The sequence below is a fragment of the Onychostoma macrolepis genome, chromosome 03 (genome assembly GCF_012432095.1).
Source record: "Onychostoma macrolepis isolate SWU-2019 chromosome 03, ASM1243209v1, whole genome shotgun sequence".
NCBI lineage: Eukaryota > Metazoa > Chordata > Actinopteri > Cypriniformes > Cyprinidae > Onychostoma > Onychostoma macrolepis.
Window position 1 is genome coordinate 53,857,858 of NC_081157.1, and position 23,175 is coordinate 53,881,032.

The 23,175-nt window shown below is 39.4% G+C and overlaps 1 protein-coding gene across 1 annotated transcript in view; it reads right to left on the reverse strand.

Moving 5' to 3' along the window:
• Window positions 1–1,415: 1,415 nt before the first annotated feature.
• The window catches only part of LOC131535842 (zinc finger protein 501-like), a 515,807-nt gene continuing 494,047 nt past the window's right edge, over window positions 1,416–23,175 (reverse strand). Inside the window, exons 4-5 of the mRNA XM_058768346.1 lie at window positions 3,353–3,599; window positions 1,416–3,172 (exon numbers count right to left, since the gene is read on the reverse strand). Coding sequence (XP_058624329.1) covers window positions 3,002–3,172; window positions 3,353–3,599 — 418 coding nt within the window. The 3' untranslated portion in view covers window positions 1,416–3,001. The remainder of the gene's footprint in view (window positions 3,173–3,352; window positions 3,600–23,175) is intronic.

The window sequence follows — 23,175 nt, forward strand, 5'->3', positions numbered from 1 at the left end:
GTCATGTGTTCCGCCTCTTGTGTCCATATTTGGTCTTGTTCCTGTCCTTGTTAAGTGTGATTATTAGTTAAGTCTCGTCCAGCTGTGTTTCGTCTAATTATTAGTTATTGTCATGTGTATTTAGTTCCTGCCTGTTTAGTTAGATTTCGTCTGGTCTACTCGTTATTCCCCGGTGTTCCTGTCTGTGTCAACCTTGCCTTGTCTTGCCCTGTCCTGATGTCCTTATTAAAGACTATTATTTTGAAGTTACTCCTTGTCTCCGTGTTCCTCGTTCCTCCCTGCTGTGTGCACCGTGACACCATTGCTATTTACCCTGCAAACAAAGAAATGTAGAAGTAAATGTGAAAATAAATGAACAAATATGTAAATAAATACATGTGAAAATTAATTAAAGTAGAAATTAATAAGTAATGTATAAATAAATTTAAAAATAAATAAATACATGTGGAAAAATACATAAATAGGGAAACTAAATTATAAATAAGTATATATATATATATATATATATATATATATATATATATTTTTTTTTTTTTAATTTATTTTATTTATAATTTCGGCAGTCTTGGAATTCCATACAGTTCATCTTTAGTTGCATTTCACTACTTTCTTCACAATTACAGTGCGTTAAGTACAAAATTAGTTGTTCCACTTTAGCTGACTTTAAGTAGACCAGTTTAGTGATATGTAAACAATATGTAAATCTATTTTATGTATAGCATGAAATAAATGTATTTCAAAAACATTTTTCACTAGGGAAGTCATCTGTAGAGACTTTTCAATCACCCATTTGGCCAAATTGTTAAGTGGCTGAGATTATTATTTCAGTAAAATATTTTTTTTTCATTCAGTTAACTAAGTTGATGTAAGGTCTTTTTATGTGATATTTTATCACAATGGATTGTTATTTCTTTTAAATTCATTAATGCAGTGTTTTGTTCATATTGTCAGCAGATGTGCCCATGTTTTTATACATGAAACTGAATGACACTGGTGACAAAAAATGTGACATTTTTAAATATTTAAAAATAAAATACAAATTCTGAATAAATGTTAAAATAGTTTTCAATAAGTATACTGTCATCCATGTGTGTACACATTTTTATTATAAATGATTAAAATCAGTACACAAAATCAGATCAAACTAAGGTACATTTTTGTGTTGGGGCTCCTGTAAAGTTAGTGAAATGTCTCTTCGTCCTTCTGGGTCTCAGCCCTCGATATAGTGTTTACACAGAACAGATTGCTTGAAAGCAGCTTCACAAAAATAAACCAGAAAACACATTGATAACATTGTGAAATTCATTAATTATGAAACATTTAGTCTCACCTGTAATATGGTAACGTTTCCCTGTAAAACTGTGCTGCAATGTATTTGTTTAGTTTAGATATTTTTTACATTATTACATCTGAATTTGAAAACTAAAATATTTAAAAAGTATTAAATATGAACTGCATGTTTGTATCACAGCATACATTTTTAAAATCTGAAACAATATTCCATGTTAAATGGCTAAGCCATTGATTTGATGTAAAATGTTGATTAGGTCAACAGCATTTATAATAAGACATGGTGACAACATGAGAATGAAAATAATGAAGCAAAATGCTCTGGATTTCTCAGAATCTGGAGTGAACAATACACAGATATAGATACAGGAAGAACGAAACAGCACTTCCGGTGAGGTGTAAACATTAACCCGTTTGTGGCCAACTGTAGACTTGTGTTCAAGTGAAATGATGATTGCTGAAGTACTGCATCAACATGTGCTTTACTGTGATTTTCACTTTCAGATTACAGCAGGAGCATTTTAGTTTTAACACCATCACGCCTTCTTACAGGTAAGAATTACACAATCATATCTGACTCGAGACACTTCAACAGTTTCGCCCAGTGTTGTCATGATTATAATTGTCATTTTTCTTCTCCCGAGGAACACAACGAAAAGATGGATTCCAGTAAAACTGACAGACATTATCACTTTCAATCTGTTGAATTGGTCCCGTTTTTGAATGTCTACTCAAAAAAGAAAAAGAATACTTGCCACTTTTCACACTTGGGTGTATGCAGTATGATTAACATGGTAGCTCTATTTTTTATTTTTATTTTTGCCTTTCATTATGGAAAATTCCTGAGTTTCAGTAAATTACTTTCACAATTGTATGGATTGTAATGAAGTTTAAAATGGCTCTGTTGATGTTGAAGGTTGCAGACCCCTGCCCCCGGGGGGTCACGAGGGGTCACGCTGTATGGATCTTGTGTGTTTGCAGGCCTGGAGAGTGTCACGTAAATTAGATTTTTCCTGTTTCCGGAAAACTCTGGATTTATGCACCATGTCCACGAGGCAGCTCTTAACCGTATGTTGCTTAAATGACTTCAGTTCGTCGAGACAAACGAGTTCTCTTTTCCCTTGACTGGATTAACTATTATCATGTTGAGAGGAACTAATCCAGACAATGAGGGTGTTGTTAGTTTTACCACCTCGTGAAGGCTGTGTGGGGGAATCTTTAGATCCTGATTTGGGAATGTGTTTATTCTGCAGATTTTTGGTGGGTCTGTTCTGCAGAGGTCTTACACAATGAAGAACAAAATAAAAAATAAATCTCTGTCTCTCTTAAAAGTGTTACAGTCTCTTCTTCATCTTCCTGAACAAGAACAGTTTGTAAAAACTTCTGCTTTCCTTCATGAAACAGTAACAAACTACAAGTGACGCATATACATTATAAGACAATTGAACATAATATGAAACTCATAAGAAAGCAATAAAACTTTTTGGCATTGTTCTTTGGGGAGGAACTCCATCTTTGAGTTGATCTGAATCTCAGTTGAATCTGCTGGTTTTGAAGATGAACTTTATTCACTGTGAAAACTTTAGATAATGTTTCTTTGTCATGTCGCTTGTTATGACAGATTTATCCAGATGATATTCTGTTGCTTGATGCATTATTGTGTCGCATTTGTTGAGGACGCAGCATCAGACCTGAAAGATCTGAAGATGATCTACTTACTGTGATTGTTTTTTATATGACTGTGTAGAGCAAATGAACGATTGAAACGCTTCCCACATGCAGTGCAGTGATACGGTTTCTCTCCAGTGTGAATCCTCTCATGTCTTTTCAGGTCTCCTGACTGAATGAATCTCTTGTCACAGTGTGAACACTTGTAAGGTTTCTCCAGTGTGAATCCTCTGGTGCTTTTTAAACAGCTCGCTGAAGTAAAAGTCTTTTCACACTCAAAGCACATGTACTCTCTCACAGCAGTGTGTATTTTCTGATGCACTATCAAATGTTGTAGATGTGAAAAACTCTTTCCACACAAATGACATGAATTTGGCTTCTCCTTTGTATGAACTTTAGTGTGGATTTTCATGTGATTCTTAAGGGTTGATGATCGTGTGAAACTCTTCCCGCACTGATCACAGGTGAACGGTTTTTCTCCAGTATGAGCTCTCATATGCTCCGTAAGGTCACCTTTATGTGTGGAACTCTTCCCGCATTGATCACATGTGTGTGGTTTCTCTCCAGTGTGAATCCTCTCATGCTGTTTTAAACAGCTCGCTGTAGTAAAAGTCTTCTCACACTCAAAGCACATGTACTCTCTCACACTAGTGTGTATTTTCTGATGTTCTTTTAAATGTTGTAGCTGTGAAAAACTCTTTCCACACAAATGACATGAATGTGGCTTCTCCTTTGTATGAAATCTCAGGTGCTGCTTCAGGACTGAAGCCCACAAAAATGTTTTCCCGCATTGATCACATGTGTACAGTTTCTCTCTAGTGTGGATGTTCATGTGATTCTTAAGGTTTGATGATTGTGAGAAACTCTTCCCGCACTGATCACAAGTGAATGGTTTCTCTCCAGAATGAACTCTCATGTGTGATGAAAGGTCTCCCTTTTTTCTAAAATTATTTCCGCACTGATCACATGTGTACGGTTTCTCTCCAGTGTGGATCATCTCATGTGACGCTCAAGACTCTGTTTGCATGTCGATCTCTTTCCACACTGAGTACAGGTGAAAGATTTCTTGGCTCTTCTTTTCTTTAAATCTTTCTGAGTTTGAGAGCAACTCAAAGGTTTTTTTCCAGTTCTGAAGTGATTTTTTCTCTCAACTTCACTCAATTCTTCATTCTCCTCGTTTTTTTCAATCAACTCTGAAATAAAAGTAAAAATGGTTTATTTTCATTAACTCATAAAAAAAAAAGAAATGCGTAAAGACATAAACGTGAATCCTGATGTAGTAGCAGAAAGTAGGCAATTGCTATACAACATTTTGATAAGTTTTATAAATACATCTAGTAAATGTCATATAGAAATCTCTGCAACTTTTTCATTCATCAATGAATGAGGTACACTGATCTTCAAATTATGATTTTTAAAACATTATAGGCACAAATCCCATGTTTCTATAGGGATAATTATTAAATATGTTTGATCAACACAGTTATCTAACAAATAATTTTGTTGAAAAGAAAACTACCCAGTTTACAGAAAGTGTCTCTTATTATTTGATTATTCAGCTATATTACTGCAGATCTCTAAAGAATTTTCCAATTACAACACAAACAATCTAAAACTACTTGAAGCTTTATAACCGTCAGCATTATTAATGAAGAATGAAGAATAAACACCAACCTGTTTGTTGTTCAGTATCTTCAGTGTGTTTGATTCTGCAGGGTTCTGGATCTCTCATCTTCTCTCTGTCCTCTTTAATAAACTCAGCTCTTCCTGATGCTCTGATGCTCGTCTTCACTTGTAAACTGATGGGAATATTCCAGCATTTACTGCTGAATGTGTGATTGTTGTGAGGAGCTTCACTGAACATGGATTTCTGTGTGGAAGAAGCAGATTTGCCAAAATCAACAAGAAATCAGTTTACTTATTTTTAACTACTGTATTGACCCGAATATAAGACGGTCCCGCTTTTTCCAGATGTACCTTTTGGAAAAAGGCTTTTTGAAAATATGGCCGCCAGCCAAATTACCCTGCAGCCCAAGACTGGCATTAATATAAGTAAAGCAGATGTCCTCCAAATTCTATCTTTGAAGCCTTAAAAAGTGTACAAAAAGCTCCCCACCCTCAATAAAAAGCACTTGAATCAAATATGATACCTAACCTTTTTATTTATACATTTCATTTTAAAATGTGTTTTACTTGCGTTTTTTCTCAATTCTGTTACCGATGGAGTTTTGGTTCCTTGCTGCTGTCGCCTCTGGCTTGCTTAGTTGGGGACACTTCATTTCCAGCGATATTGTCGATATGATCGCACAGAAACTATGTAAACTGAACTGAGCTGGACGATGACATCACTGAATTCAATGTTGAACTGCCTTTAACTGAAGATTGAGTGTTTACTTTTGTCCTTTTGCATTATTGACACACTATTTTCCTATTTGATACTGTAAAGCTGCTTTGACACCATCCTAATTTGTTAAAAGCGCTATATAAATAAAGGTGACTTGACTTGACTATATAGCCTACACAAATCAAGTGTAAGTGCATTAGTTAAATGAAACTGAAAGTAAGTGCTATGTTAGAGGAGTAAAACATCAGCACAATGTTATCTGAGGTACTTTTTTGTAAGCATTAAAAAAATAGCATAGTGTGTTTGCTTTTTGAATTTGAACACAAACTTCTTTGCTTTTATTTTTTAGCTGTTTTGCTAGTCGGCGTGATGTCATTCACTGTACGCCGCAAATTCAAATCATGGCATTTAGGCGGCGTCATCGGCGCTCATGCTCTTTAAACTCGTAATAGACCGGTGAATGATCTGTCCAGAAATGTCCCTGATGGACAGAACAATTTTATATTTAGAATACATTGCAATCACTGCAAAATATTGTACGTTGACGACAACTCACACACCTGCATTAGGAGCTGTACTTCTTTGCGTGTCTGTTTAGCCTTTGCTTCAGCACCTGAAGGAAGCGTTCGGCAAACATTCAGAATGCGGGACCTGCTTTGAAGCGGCAACATTAATTGGTTTAATGCGGGTGAGTGACAATTCAACAATATCCAATGAACAATGAGGCTAGTTTTTCTGCCGTCTTGACTGGTGGAGTGGCGTATAGGGGATGTTACGGTTATGGAGGCCCTCCTCAATCGCCTGCTCTGCCTATAGCTAGCGCCGGCCCTGCTGTTAAAGCCCTGGCCATTATATTACTATTGTTAAGACCCTGGTCTAGGGTCAGGAAGCCAACATAAATAAAGAATTCTGAGACCTGATGTTACTTTGTATTGGTGAATTTATTTTCTTATTTTAAGTCTCACTTGTAGTAACACAGTAAAAAGGCTCTCTTCGGATTGGGCAAAGCCAAAACAACAAACAAAACGTAACACTAACTATACCCAGGAGTCTAAATAACCTAAGTAAAGAAAAAAGAAACAAATGACAGCATTCTTCCCTGACTCCCTACCTAAACCAAAACAGGAGAAAACGTAGTTTTACAGCCTTGTTAGTAAACAAAAACAAAAGAAAATAAACTTAGTTAAAAAGTCGAAACCACGAGACAATAATCAACACTGTAACAAAGATCTAAACACTACACAAATTATCCACTCAGAAAAGACCAATACTATGTCACCACAAAGATCAATTCACAACACACAACAATGCCAACAACTCTCTCTCCCTCTTCTTCCACTTCCAACGTCCCACTATTTCAAAAGATGCTGGATTTCCCCGGGACGAATCAGCAGATGCGTCTTTACGTCCAATTAGGGCGGAGTCACCTAAGAGCGAGAGAGAGAGAACAAGAGAGAGAGAAGAAACTACGTCCCCAGGCGTAACACCCCCACCCATAAAAGTCAATACCATTTGACACTTAATCTTCAACATTCCCATAATAAACACGAGAGAGAGTCTGCAAGTATATTTTCACTACCCTTCTTAACCCTTGTGCGTTCTTGAGGTCTTTTGACCATAAATGAAGTTGCTAAATTTTAAAAAATGTTCTCTTTTTCCAAATGGCATGAGACTTTGTACGGTCGTCAACACTTTCTAGATCTACAAATAAAAATAAAATTGGAATGATTTCTTGATTTTATGTTAGTGTGAAAAAAGTTACACTTATGGTCTTTGGGGCAACAAAATGTAATTCTTTAACAAAATATATATTTTTTAAAACAAATGTAATTTTACTCTGTTTATTAATGTTTTTACTCCACATTTGTGTAGTTTTGGAAGACTTATGATATATTTTAAATTTATATAAATAAATTAAAATACATTTTATATAGGTTTTATACAAAAACAGCTTTTTATGTAAAATTCACTTCATAAAGACCCACATTTCTAACTTTCATTCATGGGGATAACATGGATCATTTCACATGGTTTAGTGTAACATTTTTGCCCATATTTTGAAATTACAGTTTCAAAAGTAAAAATTATCATTTTACCACTAGATGGCTGCAGAGCTCCACTATTTACTATTTGCTATTTGACCAACTGAAAGATATCTTTTCACAAGTTTTTTCAGTTGGATTCATATCTACATAATGTGAAATCACAATTATAACAATAAAAATGATTTTTGTCAAAGTTTTGCATTTTAGAACTGAAAAATCAAATTTTCAATAATGTTACATTATGATTTGAATCAAACCTCAACAAGATGTTACAAAGAGAAAGGTTGGAGTCTTTAGAGTTTATCATTTATTTCAATCATCTGTTTTTCATATAATTTTAAGTGTGTGTGTGTGTGTGTGCGTGTGTTCGTGTGCATTGTTGATGTGTCAGTGTCACCAATTTATTTTTGTGGTGGTTCTGCATTTTGGATTATTTTATTTGACAAATTATAAGAAAGCAGTTTTTATGGTTTTACAAATTTATTTGTGTGTGTGTGTGTGTGTGTGTGTGTGTGTGCGCGCATTGTCGATGTGTCAGTGTCACCAATTTATTTTTGTGGTGGTTTTGCATTTTGGATTATTTTATTTGAAGAGACCCCGCATAGAAAATGGACAAAATTCATCCTCAAAATCAGAAACAACACAGAACACACATGGACAGAAATGAAGTGTCACACTTCCAATATTGCAAAATGATCATGCTGTGAACACACATACAGTCACACACACAAACACAGAGGAATAAATTTGTGAGACTAAAAAAAACTGCTCTTTTATAATTTGTCAAATAAAATAATCCGAAATGCAGAGCCACCACAAAAATAAATTGGTGATACTGACACATCGACAATGCACACACACACAATCACCCCCGCCCGCACTCACACACACACACACACACACACTTTGAAAATTCTATGAAACACAGATGATTGAAATAAATGATGAACTCTAAAGACTCCAACCTTTTCTCTTTGTAACATCTTGTTCAGGTTTGATTCGAATCATAATGTAACATTATTGAAAATTAAATTTTTATTTCAGTTCTAAAAATGCAAAACTTTGACAAAAATAATTGTTATTGTTATAATTGTGATTTCACAATATGTAGATATTAATCCAACTGAAAAAAACTTGTGAAAAGATATCTTTCAGTTGGTCAAATAGCAAATAGTAAATAGTGGAGCTCTGCAGCCATCTAGTGGTAAAATGATAATTTTACTTTTGAAACTGCAATTTCCAAAATATGGACAAAATTTTACATTAAACCATGTCAAATGATCCATGTTATCCCCATGAATGAAAGTTAGAAATGTGGGTCTTTTATTAAGTGAAATTTACATAAAAAGCTGTTTTTTTGTATAAAAACCTATATAAAAAATATTTTTTAATTAATTTATCATAAATCCTCCAAAAACTACACAAATGTGGAGTAAAAACATTAATAAACAGAGTAAAATTACATTGGTTTAAAAAAAACCCAACTATTTTGCTACAAAATTACATTTTGTTGCCTGGGGTCTCCACAGACCCCAAAGACCATAAGTGCACAACCCAAAATGAAGACCGCACAAGGGTTAAATTGTATGTCAAGGTTGAACCCATGGACCATTAAGGACCACCTCATCAACCTTTGATTTGTATCGCCATACGTGAAAGAAAAGTCAACGGATTGTGGTCTGTATAAACCACTACAGGCAAAATACTGCCACCAACATAAACCTCGAAGTGCTGAAGTGCTAGAAGTAAAGCTAAAGCTTCTTTTTTGATAGTGCTGTAATTACGCTGTGCCCGAAGGAATTTTCTGGAGAAATAAGCCACAGGATGATCAATTCCCTTATCACTTTCCTGCAACAGTACAGCCCCTGCTCCAACAGCACTTGCATCCAGCTCCAATTTGAAGGGACGAGAGAAGTCAGGGGCAGAGAGTATAGGGGCATTACACATCAGATCCTTTGCAGCATGGAATGCAATCTCACACTCTGCATCCCAAAAAAACGTTCTAGATGAACTCAACAAATCAGTTAGGGGGAGACACAACCATAGCAAAATTCTTGCAAAACCCCCTATAATAGCCCACCATCCCCAGAAAATGCCGCAGCTCCCTTTTAGTCCTAGGGGGTGGAAATTCAGAGATTGCGAAACCTTAGCATCCACAGGACGCACACAACCCTGTCCCACCTGCTTACCCAAGTGCGTGACCATAGACTTCCCAAACTCACATTTGGCCAAATTAATAATTAAAGAAGCCTCCTGTAAGCGTGTGAAAATCTTGCGCAACACTCTCAAGTGTTCCTTCCAAGTGCTGGTATAAACAACCACGTCATCTAGGTATGCTTCACAATTTGCCACACTGGACAAAACCTTGTGCATCAGCTGCTGGAAAGTGGCTGGTGCATTTCGCATCCCAAAAGCCATCACTGAATATTGAAGAAAATTGTCCGGTGTAACAAAAGCAGAAATTTCAGAAGCCCTGGCCATTAACGGAACCTGCCAATACCCTTTAACAGGTCTAGCTTGCTGACAAACGCGCCGAGCCAACACGATCAACGCAGTCCTCCATTCTAGACAGGAAACGAGTCAGGTTTTGTGACATCATTCACTTTCCTGTGGTCGGTACAAAACCTGAAAGTGCCTTCAGATTTCGGCACTATCAGGCAAGGCGAATAGCAGATGGCGGCGCGATCAGGCCAGCGGCTGCTCCAGGTCCCAAAGACGGTGCTTTTTGTCTTTTAATGTCGTCTGTTCGTCTCCAAATAGTGTAAATTTACCGCTAGTTCATAAGGAAATCACTCCTAAACTCATATATGTTCGCCAAAGACTTTTGGATATCGGCAACGCATACAAAGACCAACTCTCGCCGGCTACTGAGAAGCTACGAGGCCTCTGTTTACTGCTGAAGCCGGACCTCGAGACCGCGGCCTCGCCTACTGTCGCTACCCGCACAAGGCGGCGTCATAGCGGTGTGAGAGAGGACGGAAGCGCGGTAAGCGCGGAGGTATCTGAGCTAGGCTGAGGGAAAACCCCACAAGACCGGCTCTTCCAACACTCATGCTCTCAAACGTTCGCTCTCTGGAAAACAAACTGGACTTAATTCAACTCAGTCGATCTACACAGCATGAGACAAGGGATTGTTGTGTGTTTGTTTTCACTGAAACATGGCTGAACGACAACATCCCGGACTCCGCCATTCAGCTGCACGGACTAACTTGCTACCGCAGCGGACAGAGATTCATCACTGTCTGGTAAGACTTGCGGCGGTGGCTTGTGTGTACGTCAACAAAGAATGGTGTAACAATGCTGGGGTAGTGACAAAACACTGTTCATCGCTGGTGGAGTTTATGTTTGTGAAGTGTCGACCGTTCTATCTGCCGCGGGAGTTCACGGCCATTGTTATTGTCGCGGTATACATCCCACCGTGCGCAAACGCAAAGGACGCGCTTGAGCTGTACAGCGCCATCAGCGAACAACAAACAAATAACCCCGACGGCTTTTTCATCATAGCCGGTGACTTCAACCACGCAAACTTAAAGACAGTTTTGCCAAAGTTCTACCAACATGTGAACTTTGCAACAAGGAAATAACACACTGGACTTTTTTACACAACAGTTAAGAGCGCATACAAAGCTGAACCCGCCCCCACCTCGGTACTGGACCACATCTCTGTAATGCTAATCCCAGCATACAGACCACTTCTGAAACTGGCCAAACCGGTTCACAAACAGATCAAGGTATGGCCAAACAATGCCACCTCAGCACTGCAGGACTGCTTCCAGGACACAGACTGGAACATGTTCAAAGAGGCGGCCACCTACAACAACCACACAGACCTACAGGAGTACACTGAAACTGTGACTGCTTACATCCAAAAGTGCACTGATGATGTGACAGTCACCAAGACCATCACCACACGCGCCAACCAGAAGCCATGGATGACAGCAGAGGTTCGTGGGCTGCTAAAGTCCAGAGATGAAGCATTCAGATCAGGAGATAAAGCAGCCCTCAAAACAGCAAGAGCCAATCTGTCCCGCAGCATCAAAAATGCAAAACGGTCATATGCTCAAAAAATCAACAATCACTTCACAGACAGCAGTGACACACGGAGCCTGTGGCAAGCTATTCAGACCATCACAGACTACAAGCCCCGCCACAGGCCTGTGATGATGACACATCCTCCCAGATACACTCAACCACTTTTACTCACGGTTTGAAATGCAGAATGACACACCTGCACAAAACTGCCCACACCTCCCAACGACCAGGCGCTCTGTCTGTCTCCAGCCGGCGTAAGGAAGTCCCTATCTAGGATCAACCCACGCAAGGCTGCGGGTCCCGACAACATACGTGGCCGTGTACTGAAAGACTGTGCTGCACAGCTGACAGATGTCCTAACAGATATCTTCAACACCTCGCTGAGCCAGGCAGTCGTCCCCACATGTCTCAAATCCACAACAATCATACCGGTACCAAAGAAATCACCTGTGTCCTGTCTAAATGACTACCGTCCCATAGCACTGACTCAATCATAATGAAGTGCTTTGAGAGGTTAGTCATGCACAACATCAAAACCAGCCTCCCCAACACACTCGATCCGCTCCAGTTTGCATACCGTCCGAACCGCTCTACGGACGATGCAATTTCCTCCACCCTCCACCTGGCTCTTACCCACCTAGAAAACAAAGACACTTATGTTAGAATGCTGTTCATTGACTTCAGCTCAGCATTCAACACAATAATCCCACAACAGCTCATAAATAAACTCAACCTGCTGGGCCTTAACAATTCCCTCTGCAATTGGATCCTGGACTTTCTAACCGGAAGACTTCAGTCAGTCCGTGTCGGCCACAACACCTCGAGCACTACCACACTGAACACAGGTGCCCCACAAGGCTGTGTGCTCAGCCCGCTGCTCTTCACGCTGCTGACCCACGACTGCACTGCCAAGTCCAGCTCCAACCACATCATCAAGTTTGCTGACGACACAACAGTGGTAGGTCTCATCAGCAACAACGATGAAACGCACTACAGAGAGGAAGTGGCACAGCTGGCTGAATGGTGTGGCACTAACAACCTGTCCCTCAATGTGAGTAAGACAAAGGAGGTTGTGATGGACTTCAGGAGAAACTCCGTTGATCACCCCCCACTGACCATCGACAGCTCGACTGTGGAGAGAGTCAGCAGCACTAAATTCCTGGGGGTGCACATCACAGAGGATCTCACCTGGTCCACCAACACCATGTCACTCTCCAAGAAGGCACAACAGCGCTGAAAAGAGCAAGTCTCCCTCCACCCATCCTCACCACTTTCTACAGGGGCACCATTGAGAGTGTGCTGACCAGCTGCATCACTGTCTGGTACGGGAACTGTACTGCAGCAGACCGCAAGACCCTCCAGCGGACAGTGAACACCGCTGCAAGGATCATCGGTGCCCCCCTCCCCTCCATCCTGGATATTTTCCTCACACGATGCTCCAGCAAAGCCAATAGTATCGTGAAGGACTCCACACACCCCTCCCACAGTCTCTTCCAGCTCCTACCATCAGGAAGACGGTACCGGAGCATCAGAGCCCGCTCTGCCAGACTGCTCAACAGCTTTTTCCCCCAGGCTGTGAGAGCCCTGAACTCAAATCACCCCGCCCCTCTCTGAACCCCCATACGCCCAACGACTCCTGTACAGTTTCGCGTACCGCAAATAACAGCATCGGCAACCCCTCATTCCAGTCTCGGCCCGTTTCCACACAAAACGCCTGCAACATCGTTTTGAGAGTCTGGTGGAAATGTTCCAGCGCGCCTTGAGACTCAGGATGGTAGGTGCTCGATAGCTGATGTTTTACCTCGAGTTCATGAAGAACCTGTGTGAAGAGAGTCGAGGTAAAATTAGACCCTTGATCTGTCTGTATCACTCTAGGTAACCCAAATTTTGAACAGAAGTTAATTATCTCCTTCACCACCACTTTTGCCCTAATACTACGTAAGGGAATGGCCTCTGGAAAATGGGTAGCCATACACATCATAGTCAGAATATACTGATGCCCAGATTTAGATTTAGGCAGGGGACCCACACAATCTATTAAGATGCGCTCAAACGGTTCTCCCATTACGGGAATCGGATGCAACGGAGCAGGTGGAATTTTCTGGTTCGGTTTCCCTACCACCTGACAAACGTGACATGAACGACAATAAGCAGCTACATCGGCTTTCATCCCCGGCCAGAAGTAGTATCTTAGAATGCGCTGGTAAGTCTTTCGGATACCTAAATGAACAGACAAAACATGATCATGTGCTAAATTCAAAATCTGATCACGAAAACCCTTAGGAACCACAATTTGGCATACCTTATCTGTAGACCCCCACTCTCTCATCAAAACCTCACCATCAAAAAAAACACTTACTTTAGAGTCATTAGATCGGGCGTTATCTGCAGCCGCGATGCATTCAGACAGTGTGAGATCCTCTCGTTGTGCAGCCACTAACTGTTTATGCCCCACCTGCAACGGCATTTTACACAGAGAAATACTTGGCGCATCGCTCACTTTTTTTGTTTGATGCGGAGAAAGGTCGCTACCCCCAGGACCACACATGAATGAACCAGACAAACTGACAGCATCATCAAACTTACGAGCTTGTACTCGCGTCACCACACATGCAGGGAACATTTTTAAAAGTGGTTCAGTGATTTCATCAGTACACATTTCAGGTGCATCCACTACCACGGGAGGTGGGAACACTTTCCCCGGCCAAATCATTTCAAGAATAAACTCAACCCCTTCAACTGGGAGCTTTGGACACACTGCTACAGTGACATAACCTGTCACTAAATCTGACTTTAGATATATTCGATGTAACGGAACCTTTATACAGTCAGAGCCTACTCCACGCAACAACACATCTGTATTGGTATGCGTTTCAGGCGATAAATCTAACATATTTTCCAATACTACAGATTGGGCCGCACCAGTATCACGAAGCAAAGTAACTTGCTTAGTTTTATTATCAGCACTAATTGCGACATAACCATCAAGCAAAAATGGTTCGTAACCAGTCGGCGGAGAGACAGAATAAAAATAATGTACAAATCCCACACCCTTAGCTTTAGCCGACACATTCTTTTTTCCAAGCTTGCAATCGGCAATCAAGTGACCAGGACTCAGACAGTAAAAACATACCCGGCCTTTACCTGCTCGAATTTTCGCCGTTCTCCCTCCCCCATAGGTCCCACCCCGATTGAACTTAAAACCCCACTCTCTACCTTTTAACTGCACTTCAGCACTCTGGACAGCGAACTTATCAGACTTCACCATAGGAGAGAAAACAGTGCGATGCGTTAAGACAAATTCATCAGCCATAACGGCGGCAGCAGAAAAGATGTCACCTTTCGTTCATTTAGGTGAACCACCAAAGTTTCTGAAACACACCTTTTAAAATCTTCTAACAGAATTAACTATTTCAGATCCTCAAAGCTAGAAACTTTACTTGCTGCACACCACTTATCAAACAGAGTATGTTTTTCTCTCGCAAACTCCACAAAGGTTTGTTTGTCTGTTTTCAAATGGGCTCTAAATTTCTGAAATTAGAAGAAACAGGCACAGGACCTGAGGGCAGCCGAGCGAAATACATAGAGGAGCACGTCCCGGCGACTCCATAGCCGACAATGGCTGCCCATGAAGATCGCGAAATCGCTCTCTCCTCCAACTCCAACTCCCTCAATCGAAGCCTTTTGTCTCCCTCTCCACCCGCTTAACCTCCAGCTCTAATTCCTTTAATTTAACAGCAAGCATACGATCAGCACCCGACATTGGATACGGTGTACTGTGCGGTACAAAAGACGGTTCGCCTGTACGAACGGGAGAACGCACAACAGAGGAGGGCTTCGTCAGCCTCTACCGGCGTGGCGGCTCCACCCTCTGCCCCAGCTATTCCCGATTCCTCCGGTAAAATCTGCTGCTGAATCAATTCTTTGTTCAACAAAGTTTTAACTTCTTTTTAGAAGCTTTCCGCGGCACATCAATTTAAAAAACTCAGCGATTTTAAATAACTCATCTTTTCTACAACGATTAAACTGTTCCATGTTTGGAGCTAGTGTAAAAGCAAGTAAATCAAATTCCATTATACTAGCACTCACTAGATTTTCGTACACCACTAAAAGAAAACACCCCAACAAAACCAGGAGATGTGACTTACCAAACATGCAGTTACCAGAAGGGTAGCGTCGGCTTTGTTCAAACCAAAGAAAGCACATTCAAATGAATTCCTAATTTCCACTACATATGCACAAATAGGACAAGCCCCCAATTTATGTTACGACCCTGTTATACAGTTATACATTACACAAATTATCCACTCAGAAAAGACCAATAATATGTCACCACAAAGATCAATTCACAACACACAACAATGCCAACAACTCTCTCTCCTCTTCTTCCACTTCCAACATCCCATTATATCAAAAGACGCTTTCCATTGATGTATGGTTTGTTAGGATCGGACAATATTTGGCCGAGATACAACTATTTGACAATCTGGAATCTGAGGGTGCAAAAAAACATAGAGAAAATCGCCTTTAAAGTTGTCCAAATGAAGTTCTTAGCAAAAAAAAAAATATTTTGATATGTTTACAGTGGAAAGTTTACAAAATATCTTCATAAAACATTTTGCTTAGTATCCTAATGCTTTTTGGCATAAAAGAAAAATGGATAATTTTGACCCATACAATGTATTGTTGGCTATAGTGTAAGACAGTGGTTCCCAAACTTTTTTTCATGGGCCCCCCCAACGTACACATATGGTAATCTGATATTTTAATATTACACAAAGATAATGCAAGTAAATAAAAAATGCAGTTTTTAAATGATGATTTCATTTATTAAGGGAAAAAAGCTGTCCAAACCTACCTGGCCCTACGTGAAAAAATAATTGCCCCCTCCTGTTAAATCATGAAAGAACTGTGATTAACCACATTATTTTAGAAAGCTGAGATAAATTTCTCTAGCCAAACCCAGGCCTGATTACTGCCAGACCTGTTGAATCAAGAAATCACTTAAATAGAACCTGTCTGACAAAGTGAAGCATGTTTAAAGAGCAACACATCATTCCACGATCTTAAGAAATTCATAAACAGATGAGAAACAAAATAGTTTACATGTATCAGTCTGGAACGGGTTATAAAGCCATTTCTAAGGCTTTGGGACTCCAGAAAACCATGGTCAGAGCCATTATCCACAAATGGAGAAAACTTGGAACAGTGGTGAACCTTCCCAGGAGTGGCCGGCCTACCAAAATTACTCCAAGAGCACAAAGACGACTCATCCAGGAGGTCATAAAAGAACCCAGAACAACATCTAAAGAAGGCCTCACTTGCCTCAATTAAGGTCAGTGTTCATGATTCAACAATAAGAAAGAGACTGGGCAAAAACAGCATCCATGAGAGAGTTCCAAGGCAAAAGCCATTGCTGACCAAAAAGAACACAAAGGCTCTTCTCACATTTGCCAAAAAATATCTTGATTATCCCCAAGACTTTTGGGCAAATACTCTGTGGACTGATGCGACAAAAGTTGAACTGTTTGGAAGGTGTGTGTCCCATTACATCTGGCGTAAAAGACTTGCTGTGATAAATGGAACCATGAATTCTGCTGTCTACCAAAAAATCCTGAAGGACAATGTCCGGCCATCTGTTTGTGACCTCAAGCTGAAGCGAACTTGGGTTCTGCAGCAGGACAATGATCCAAAACAAACCAGCAAGTCCACCTCTGAATGGCTGAAGAAAAATAAAATGAAGACTTTGGAGTGGCCTAGTCAAAGTCCTGACCTGAATCCTATTGAGATGCTGTGGCATGACCTTAAAAAGGCGGTTCATGCTCGAAAACCCTCCAATGTGGCTGAATTACAACAATTCTGCAAAGATGAGTGGGCCAAAATTCCTCCACAGCGATGTAACAGACTCATTGCAAGTTATCGCAAAAGTTGTTGCTGCTAAGGGTGGCCCAACCAGTTATTAGGTTTAGGGGGCAAGCACTTTTTCACACAGGGCCATGTGGGTTTGGATTTAGTTTTCCCTTCATAATAAAAAACTTAATTTAAAAACTGCATGTTGTGTTTACTTGTTATCTTTGATTAATATTTAAATGCGGGCAGCTAAGCGTTGTTGTGGAATGCCGTACCGGCAGGTGCAGTTCTGGGGGGGGGGGTGCCCCCTGTCAACAAGCTCGCCCCCCCCACCCCCCTTCCAACCCCTAAATTTGGAATCATATCAAAGCAAACCATTTTGGGTAAAATGCGCAGTTTGTCCTGTAAACTATATAAAAAGTAAAACTGGCACAGAATCGTATGTGATTCTGTTGAGCTTATGAATGCAAGGACCAATCAGTGCTGTTTCATCACCGCGAGCGCTGACTGAATTCTCTGACTGACATTAATTCTCTCATCAGAAACAACAAAGTAAAGATTTACGAATGTAAGTAAGATATTCATTTCACAGTGTAAACAGCTTTAGAGATTATTATGGCAGTTTTTGAGAGTGCTTGAACTCGCTGGACTGAAGTGAAAATGTTCTTTGATAATGTAAACGTTCTTTGCTCTCTTTTTCTACAATGAATGTGTTATAGGCTAATTAACTTACAGTGTTTTTATTAAATTTACATTAAATACAAAGTCAGTCGTATTAAAAGTATTTTATGGCATGACACCCATATCTGGTACTTAAGAAAAAAAGACGGGCTTTTATGCGTAGTAATAGATTACAGTATTAGGCTACTTTGCCCATCGCCCATTATAGACCAAATAACAATCTATAAAGGTGCAAAATGCTTTTACTTACACATTTTTGAGAATCGAGATATTTCATGATATATTTTAAGGATATATTGAATTAAAAATAAAATAAATAAAAATAAAACCCTTGCTGAAAAAAACAACAGACACCATTACAAAATTAGTAATGTTTTTACTGGTTATATAATGGGACTTGTATTGGTTTTACTGGAAACTGTAATGGACCCTGTGGGTCTCTGCTGGTAATTGGTTGCCTTCTATTGGTGGCTTGTTAAAACTAATAAATCCTAATGGAATATGTCCTAAAACACACTTCAGGAAAACATTTTTTAATGGTTAAAAGTTGATAGTTTGTAATGTTTGTAATGGTATTTGTAGTGGAAACCATACAAATCTGTGATGTTTTTTTTTTTTTTTTCAGTAGGGACATAAGCCGATATCAGTTATACAGTGGTATTGTGGCTGCTGTGTGTCACATGACAAGCATGAATGCCCCCTCAAAAAAAATAAAATAAATGAGTGCATGATGCCCCTGACACTACAATACAAAATTATGTCAAATAAATTAAACATGATGAAATATTTAATTTAGTTGAAATTGTTGTAGATTACTTTTAGAGATTGCAGTGATACATGACGTGGTGAAAAATGACTGAATTAATACTACTTAAGGTTAAGATGAATTTTAAAATTGTGCCCCCTAATCTCCCAGAATCGGAATTGGATCGGATCGTGAGGTGACTTAATATTCCCATCCCTAGTACTTACATTATCCCAAATGTTTCGAAGAAAGTTTAAATCCAGAGAAATAAGCAATTTTAACAAGTGACACGGACCGTGTCCATAGTGTCATTGTGTCTCCTGCCAGTGACGTCATACACCCTCGATTTCCATTTTGTTTTGTAGAAAACATGGAAACATCAAAGAGGCTTTATCAGTTATGAGCAGCAGGCTGTGTAACGTGTGAACTCTTTTATTTTTGTTATTTGTTATTTGTGGCGGCTCGTCACTATATCAGAACTGACCGCCACAAATAGATTTATCAAAAGGCTTACACTTCGTTGAATAAACTATGCACTGCAGGTTTCAAAATTAAAATGCAGCACAGGTGTTTTTATATGAAAGTATCTTTGAAAACAACCGACCGGCCGGCTTCAGAAAAGCTTAGATGTCATTTTAATTTCGTCTTTCCTGTAATGTCTGATAAAGCAGCGTTTGTGAGCGCAACACTTATTTGACTACAGTCGTTACCGTGGAAACCGTTATATCTCCCGCTCCAACAGCACATCCTGCTGGCAGAGAATGAATTTGCATTTGCATGTCTGTGGGAAACACTGGTGTCTGTCAGTAAACATAAACAAAAAGCATACTTCAGAACTGTTTTGAGAACGTTCTTACGTTTTGAGCCGTTTAATATTACTATAAATTAGGCTACTACTACTACTACTACTATTACTATCTTGTACCCTGCATCAGAGGGAGTGAAGTGTCGTCCGCCTCAGTTCAAAGAACAAAACGCAGTGCCAGAGTTTGATTAAGTTCTTTATCAAGGCCTCAAACAATAAACCAGATAATGCATGCAGTTATTTCCTCTGGAATAAAACTCCTTTTTACTCTTTTACACTTCTTTTTAAATTTGGTAATTTTTGGAAGAGCAAAATTTAAGTGAACTTACCACTAAGAACAGATTTTGCAAACAACACATAACTATATAAGCAAAAACGCTTACCTGATTAATTAGTGGCCACTTTTTATGTGTTGTTCGTCAGAATCTGCTCAGAGTGGCTGTCCTCTCCGTTGCTCTTTTCCATCCTGTTAGTGACGCCAATTGAAGTGTCGTCCGCCTCAGTTCAAAGAACAAAACGCAGTGCCAGAGTTTGATTCCAGAGTAGGTTTTATTTTTTAATGGGATAAAACCTGAAAACTTGTTTGCAAAGGAGTTCTCCCGAGAACTTGTCGTCTCTCGTATATATACTCAAAAAATTAACAGAAGGGAGGGGGTCTCTATACATTGAACCCCACATGTACCATCCTATATTTTACTAGTGTACATAATTCTATCTGTCCCATAGGAGAGAAGACCATCCTGACTTTGTTATGGTAAAGGGGAAAAAAGCCCCCTCCTCACTTCTTCCAGATGTGCTTTGCCACGTACACATTTTGACAAAAAGGCCTTCAGAACATATTGGTAGATTCAATAGATACATTTTTGGCAAAATTCACCTTGATTAAGTCTAAATAATTCTGATTAATATCAATAAAAATATTCTACAGGAGATGGTCATCATTGCAGAACACAAGATCCAGGGGGCATGGTTGGATCTAGATCCAACTCCTCCCACCTTACATATACCTAAACCTACCCGTCTCCACCCCCTGATCCCAAAACCCACCCATCCCCACCCCTAAACCCACCCATCGCCACCCCTAAACCTACCCATCTCCACCCCCTAGATGTGGATCCAACCCCGCCCCCTGGATCTTTGTTCTGCAGTGAGGGGCTACTGATCCATTCATCACTAGTGAAGCAACGCGACGGACCCACAATTCAATTCGGCAACGCTTGACATCACTCCATTCAAAGTAAACGAGAGGCGTTGACGCCAGTGCCCCGTGTGAATGGGGCGTAAAGAGTTCCGGAAAACCATACTTGAATAAAAGTACAGATACCTTACAGTGAAAATTACTCCACTACAAGTTACAAGTCACCAATTCCAAAACAACTTGAGCAAAAGAATTAGAGTATCTGACTTTAACAGTACTTAAGTATTTTACTTCTACTAAATATAGGCTCAAAGATGCACAAGTCAAAGAGACATGCCAGTCAAAAACTGTAACGTTGTGGAAAAGCTGGAGAAAACAGGCAGAGACAAGGATCTGTGTGCAGGCATTTCATGGAAAAACTAGAACAAACAATGAGCTAAAAACCAAAGGGAACGAAGAACATGATGGCAAGCAAACAGACAACCATTACATTCAACAACTCACAAAGAACTAAAGAAACACACATTATATTAGAGGTCGACCGATAGTGAATTTTACCGATACCGATAGCTAGGTTGGACCACACTGGCCGATACCGATTAATCAACCGATAGTTTTCAAAATGGATACTGAAAGAAAGCTAGTGCTTTACTATTAAAAAAAAAAAAAGCAGTAACGGTACTGAACCATACTTTGTAAATGTATTTACTATATTGATCATTAAATTTATTTCATAGTTTTCTAATGTTAAAAGAAGAAAATTTAAAAATGTAGCCTATTAGTAGCTAATAGTGAATGTTGAAATGAACACACTCTAACAAGGAACAATACTTGTGCATTTTTCATTAATGCTACGAATGGACTCTTATTGTTAAGTGTTACCATTTAATTTCAACAGTCATGCTTAAAGATGGCCATCTTTAAATATCTACACAAGGCCATAGCATTAAAATGACATACATATGGATATTGTACGTGTACTCATACACTTTATTTGCTTCTATTTTTTAACACTTGATAATTATCTGATAAAAAAAAAAGTCTAGGAGAACTCAGAGGTATCACACACACACACACACACACCAGACGCCTTGCGTTCAATTCAAGTGGCGGTATAAAACAATTTATTTAATAGAAAACTATGTGAATGTCGCTCTGTTCGCGGCAGGATTTTCTGTCGGCTTTAAATACGAGTCTGGAGTTTCCCGCTCTGTGCAGCGCAGTGTCACGTGTCAAAATAAACAACACGTGCTGTCAGTGATTTCCGCCTCTAGAGGCCGCTCTCGTGCTGTATAATGCCAGCGGACCCTTCTCAGCCACTCCAGCAACGGTTGCAAACCGGAAAACTATCGGCATGGATTTTCCGATCGGACAATATTTGGCTGAGATACAACTATTTGAAAATCTGAAATCTGAGGGTGCAAAAAAAATCTAAACATTGAGAAAATCTTCTTTAAATTTGTCCAAATTAAGTTCTTAGCAATGCATATTGCTAATCAAAAATTAAGTTTTGATATATTTACAGTAGGACATTTACAAAATATCTTCATGGAACATGATCTTTACTTAATACCCTAATGATTTTTGGCATAAAAGAAAAATCAATAATTTTGACCCATACAATGTATTTTTGGGTATTGCTACAAATATACCCCAGCGACTTAAGACTGGTTTTGTGGTCCAGGGTCACACACACACACACACACACACATGTATATATAAATACAGGAGGCTAACTAGCTGAACAAGATAAGACACAAATTGACTACAAACACCAAGGGAGGCAGGAAGTGACATAAAAGTCTAAGACAAGGCACAGAGAACATGTAACAAACAAGAAAGAGCTTATTTGTGAGGAGAGCAATCACATTTATTTTCTAAAACCAAAATAAAGCCAAACACCTCAAAATTGCAATAAATTAATTAATTTAAAAAAAATAATTAAAAAGTCAAAGTGTTCTTGCAGTGTATGTGCTGGTTTTGGCCTCATTGCCAGCTGCAGTCATATAAAACACCTGTGATTCAAAACTACTGGCTGAGAAGCTCACGATCACGTACAGTAGCCTTGTTGACAAGTTTGGGTGAGTAAGAGCAAAACGTACAAGATATAGTACTTTCAACTACAACGTATGTAACTTATTTTCACTTGGCTGCTTTCACACACGTACAGCAAAAAAATCTATATATAATCTATACAAATCTACATGTATAATCTCCATCCCTGCCGAAAAAATAAAAAAGTTTAAATCTGGGAATACATCCCTCCGTGCAGATAAAGGGGCGTCACATTTATAACAAGTTATAAGTTAAGGGCGTATGATTTCTGTGATGCAGAGGGAATCCCGGGGCAGTCGTGAACATGGCATTTACAGTATAATGAGGATGTCACGTAAAACACACAATCTGATGGATGGATAAATCAAAAGTGGATATGATACGTGATACTGTGAATATTAAAGCACAAACAGACTGCTATATCTGATGTTTCTGCGTGTCTCTGAGTGGCGTTGTTTTATCTACTACATACTGAAGTACGCATGACACTAATGGTGTTTTCAGCGTCTACATAAACATGAA